We start from the raw sequence: 4,390 nt of genomic DNA, 5'->3' as shown, positions 1-4,390 counted from the left end.
CACTGCTACTGGTATATCCGAACTTGTGAAGCACTGCCGTTTATTAGAGACATTGAGATGCGGGTACGTATCTCTCATCATTCATTGATAGTCATATTTCTATGTTATAACGTTTGCCTATTTTCAATGCTCAGAAGTTGAAAACCAGAAATTTTCTTAAATGGCCCATTTTAGTATCATGTTCATATGCCGGATTTCAATAGTTCGTATAAGTAAATTGAATTCTTTAAAAATGATCAAGATTCATGACATTATTACTTGCTTTTCTGTTCATAATGTCAAGATTTGACTTTGGTGCTTGATTTCTCCTCACAATGGTAACATTCTCTAAACTGGTGACTGGTGAGAGTTGTAGATAGCGAAAAAGTTCTCTCTTAACCTTTTTAAAAAATAAAGTATATTCAGAAAGTGGAATTTTTTTTTATGTAATTGAAGATTTAAGACAAGATTATTGGATAATGTTGCAGAGGGTGTCCGAGGAGCGATCATACAGCTCGGAGGTGCTTGAGTATATTTAAACCGAGGCTGGACTATGTCGAGGAGGATTCCTGGGAGGAGCTCGATACGAAAGAAATTTCAAGCGGCGCGCAATCACTCAGGTGGCTAGTATGGGTATGAAACTATTAAATCTTTCTCTTTTTTAATTGAATGCAGATCTTTGTCCTCACTAATGCATGAGTCACGAGACGCTTAATTTTATGGTTTTCTTTCTGCAGCCAAACATCGACAATAATTCGTTAGACGAGATATCTACCGAGTGTCCGCGGATCATAGTGAACCTGAAGTCATCTCCGTTCGGGTTTATGGGAACTCAGGTTCCTTGGGAAGCGTTACGAAATACTGTATTGGATGATGTGGCTGTGAAGGATATTGATCCCAAGACATGGAGAGGGCGTGGTTTTGCAGTGAAGCCCGCTTCGCCCTCTCCTTCAACCTCCCCTGAATTATCAGTGGCCGAGAAATTCCGGCTCGCCTTTGAGGAAAGGGACAACCGGTTAGCTCCAAAGCGAGCGAAAAATGCACGGCAACACCAGCGTCGCGCAGTGCGAGAGTTGATGTTGATGAGCACAAGGGCTAAGGCAATGGTCTTGGCTTCACAAGCAAGCAAGTCTCTTCACAGCAGAAGCTCATAAAATTATCAGATCATGTGGTGTTTTATTACTCTGTATATATGTAAGAAATTTCAATAGTTCTTCACTAAATTTTTAGAAAATTTCCTTCAACAAGTTGGAAACATCACAGGCTTGAGATGAATGGAGGTGTGAGGTTTTGACAAAAGTGCAAATTTATTTGCATGCTGCTTGGTTTTGATGAAATTGATAAATTTAAGATGAAATCTAAACAGAGTACTCAGATAATTCAATATCCATTCTCTAGAGACTATTAACAATTTTTTTTCTTTTAATGTCAAATTTACAATAATAAATTAGCAAATGCTTGGTTTATATTCTTGTTATGGAGTTGTAAAAGCAAAGATCAAACATGACAACACAAAATATCACACATTGTTTGTACATAATAATAATGAGAAATATAAAAATTAAAAAATATTGAGTTCAATCGCATATTTATTTTTATTTCTTCCAGTATTTTCTAATTCGGTATTAGGCTGTGTTTGTTTCTGAAAACAGGATAAGACAAACTCTAAGAACAAGATATAAAGGCCAGAAATATAAAATTTTGTATTATTCTATTTGGTGATAAATTAGAACAAAGGATGAAAATATAATTTATTCTCATTTTTTTATTCAAAAAATTTGAGACGAAAATATAATAATAAAAAAGTATAATTATAAAAAATTAACAAGAATAATGAAAGAAAAAATAAAAAATAAGTTGTGTTTTTTGTTAGTGTCTTCATGTCTTTTTTGGACACAAAATACAATAATTCACTATTCTTTGGACATATTGTCTTTGTCTATATCTCCTTTGTCAAATACAATTTTGTGTTTTTGTCTAAGTGTCTTGTCTCTTCAACAAAGACAGCCTTAATAGCTAGTTTATTGTAAATTTAAACTTTATTTAAGAGTATATTATTATTCAATGAATAAATTAATTATTTAACTAACTCAAATCGGTGAATTGTAGAAACAAAATTATATATTCATGTATTAATACAATAATAAAATAATATTTTATGTAATGATGCCCTAAAAAATAAAATTTAATTGAAAAAATCGTAAAAAATGTTTTACAAAATGACAAAATTAAACTCAAAAAATATAACCACCTAGTCGTGAAGGCAGTATAAATTTAAAACTTTTAATTTTTGTAAACTTTTTTTTCAATTACTAGTTAATATTAGTCACCAAAAAAAAATTACTAGTTAATATTAAGCTGAAGCTTAGAAGCAAGCAAGGCAGAAGAGTAGTAGTAGTAACTAGAAACACACCAAGATGTGGAAGAGAGCCTTCGTCGGCGCCGCCACGGCCGCCGCCGCCGCCCTCCGCCGTCCATTCCCCTCGTTAATCCGCGGCGCCACCAGCAGCTCATCGTCCAACTCAATCTCTTCTGCCGTTAACTCGATGCTCCTCCGCTCCCTCAAAGACCACTATCTCGAAGTCGCCAAAATGAACATGCCCCCTGTAATGCTCTCTTCTTAAACCCTAAACCTCTCAAATTAGGTTTTATTTATTTATTTATTTTCTGATTCGTTATTTGTCGCAGAAAGTTGGACCTCCATCGCCGTTCACGATCGTAAAAGGCGCACTCGATTCTAACGGCCCCGTGCTGAAGCGGAACTACGGCGACGAAGAGATCACAATCTACGTCATGCGCTTGGCCGCCAACGACGACGAAGACGGCGACGGCGGCGGCGGCGGCGGAGTCATTGATCAACTGTTCATTCACGTGGATGTGTCGAAACCAAATCAGAACGAATGCTTGATGTTTCTGTGCGGATTATACGAAGATGCTCTGGGGATTCACTCAGTTTCAATGAGACCTAAGCTTCAAGAATCTGGTGGCGGTTACCTCCTCGTTCCTTCGCAATACGCTGGTCCATCTTTTGCGTAAGTTCACAATTTTTCTTTTTTAAATGTTATACCTTAAAAGTTTGTGTTTTTGGTTCAGTTCCTTTGCTAGGGCATGAAATGATGCAGCTAATTGTTTAATGATGTTAGTTTAAGCTCATTAGGAAGGTAATCAAACTCTGGTGTTCACAGGAACTGGAAAATTGAATTGCTGAACTCAAATTGTAAGCTCTTAAGAGTTTACTAGTAAAATTGTTACCTTGATTTGGGGACCTAAGCTTGTTATCAGTTTGATAAGCTTGCTAATTAGGGTTGGTTTTAGGTGGCAAATTAACAATTTTACCTTTTAAAATCGTAGGCAGCCTTTCATCTACTTGGATAAATGTTGAAGAGTTTCTAGTCTAAGATAACAGAGAAACTTAAGTATTAGTCTTCTAAAAGAAAAAGGGTGCCTATTTTCTTGTTACTATGCCCTAAGGCAAGGAGGAGTTTGGTCGAATTGGAAGGGATGAAGCTTGTGTAGTGTGATGCATTAGTGGCGTTGTAAAGCTTAGACAAAGATTGTTTAATGTCTTTTGCCAGAGTAACACTGGATTCCAAAACATGCCAACTCATTACCCCGTTCACAGAGATAATTCCAGGGGCAAACGTGAGTCACAATTGCATATTTGGGGGACTAGATTAGGTAAATTGAAATTTGGGGGTTGAAAATGAGGCCGGGCTCTAATTTCACGGGAGCCAAAATGGGTATTAACTCGCCACATAGAAGAAGCATTCATTTTGGTTTAGAGTTTGTATGGTCTTATTCCATATAGTTTAGGGCAAATTACATTTACATGATCACCTCCTCTAAGGTTTCACGAAATTCGACTGGATTCTCCCCTATTTATGAAAACCTGTGCTAATTTCCCTCCAAGACTTAAGAAAATAATGTAGTTCTAACTAAAACACAAACCAGAGCTAGGTGGAAATCAATGGCACTTGAACGAATAGGAGAGTCGGGTTGAATTTTAGCAAACCTCAAGAAAGATTAATGCAAATGTAAATTTTGAAATTTTATATTTTGATGTTTGTAAGTGAGAATGGTTCATGCTATATTTGACTGATGAACTGTGTGAACTGACAGAGACTTAGATGAATCCATGAGGGATGCATTTCACAGTTACATAGAGGAGAGAGGAATAAACGATCTCTTCAAGTTTCTACAAGCATGGCTCTATGTTAAAGAACATCGAAATCTATTGCGTTGGTTCAAAACCATGGGCTTGTTCATTGATGGCAAGAAGCCTCCTACGCCTTCCTCCTAATCCTCTCTGTTAGAGCATGTATTTTTGAAATTGACTCGTATAGTGTTCAGTTTTCACAATATGAAATTATGAATTTAGAACTTGTTGAGTTTTGATTATATCTTATTTTTT

The 4,390-nt window shown here is 36.3% G+C and overlaps 2 protein-coding genes across 3 annotated transcripts in view; both read left to right on the top strand.

The window, feature by feature from the left end:
- Positions 1-4: 4 nt before the first annotated feature.
- LOC107472430 (uncharacterized) lies at positions 5-1,390 on the top strand (the record flags this gene model as incomplete). The annotated part of the gene is made up of 3 exons (XM_016091959.3): positions 5-63; positions 468-612; positions 717-1,390. Coding segments are annotated over 3 exons (621 nt in total), but the record flags the coding sequence as incomplete, so codon positions are not given.
- Positions 1,391-2,338: 948 nt separating this feature from the next.
- LOC107472434 (uncharacterized protein At2g39795, mitochondrial) overlaps positions 2,339-4,390 on the top strand; it is an 11,459-nt gene continuing 9,407 nt past the window's right edge. Inside the window, exons 1-3 of one of the 2 annotated variants that reach the window (XM_016091964.3) lie at positions 2,351-2,585; positions 2,668-3,011; positions 4,099-4,371. In XM_016091964.3, the coding sequence (XP_015947450.1) occupies positions 2,397-2,585; positions 2,668-3,011; positions 4,099-4,279 (714 nt within the window). In that variant the 5' untranslated portion in view covers positions 2,351-2,396 and the 3' untranslated portion in view covers positions 4,280-4,371. Of the gene's footprint in view, positions 2,586-2,667; positions 3,012-4,098; positions 4,372-4,390 lie in introns of those variants that run through there. The other variant, XM_052256818.1, reaches the window with a different exon arrangement.

The sequence above is a fragment of the Arachis duranensis genome, unplaced genomic scaffold, assembly GCF_000817695.3.
Source record: "Arachis duranensis cultivar V14167 unplaced genomic scaffold, aradu.V14167.gnm2.J7QH unplaced_Scaffold_98708, whole genome shotgun sequence".
Classification (NCBI taxonomy): Eukaryota; Viridiplantae; Streptophyta; class Magnoliopsida; order Fabales; family Fabaceae; genus Arachis; species Arachis duranensis.
This window is presented reverse-complemented; position numbering and strand designations above follow the sequence as displayed.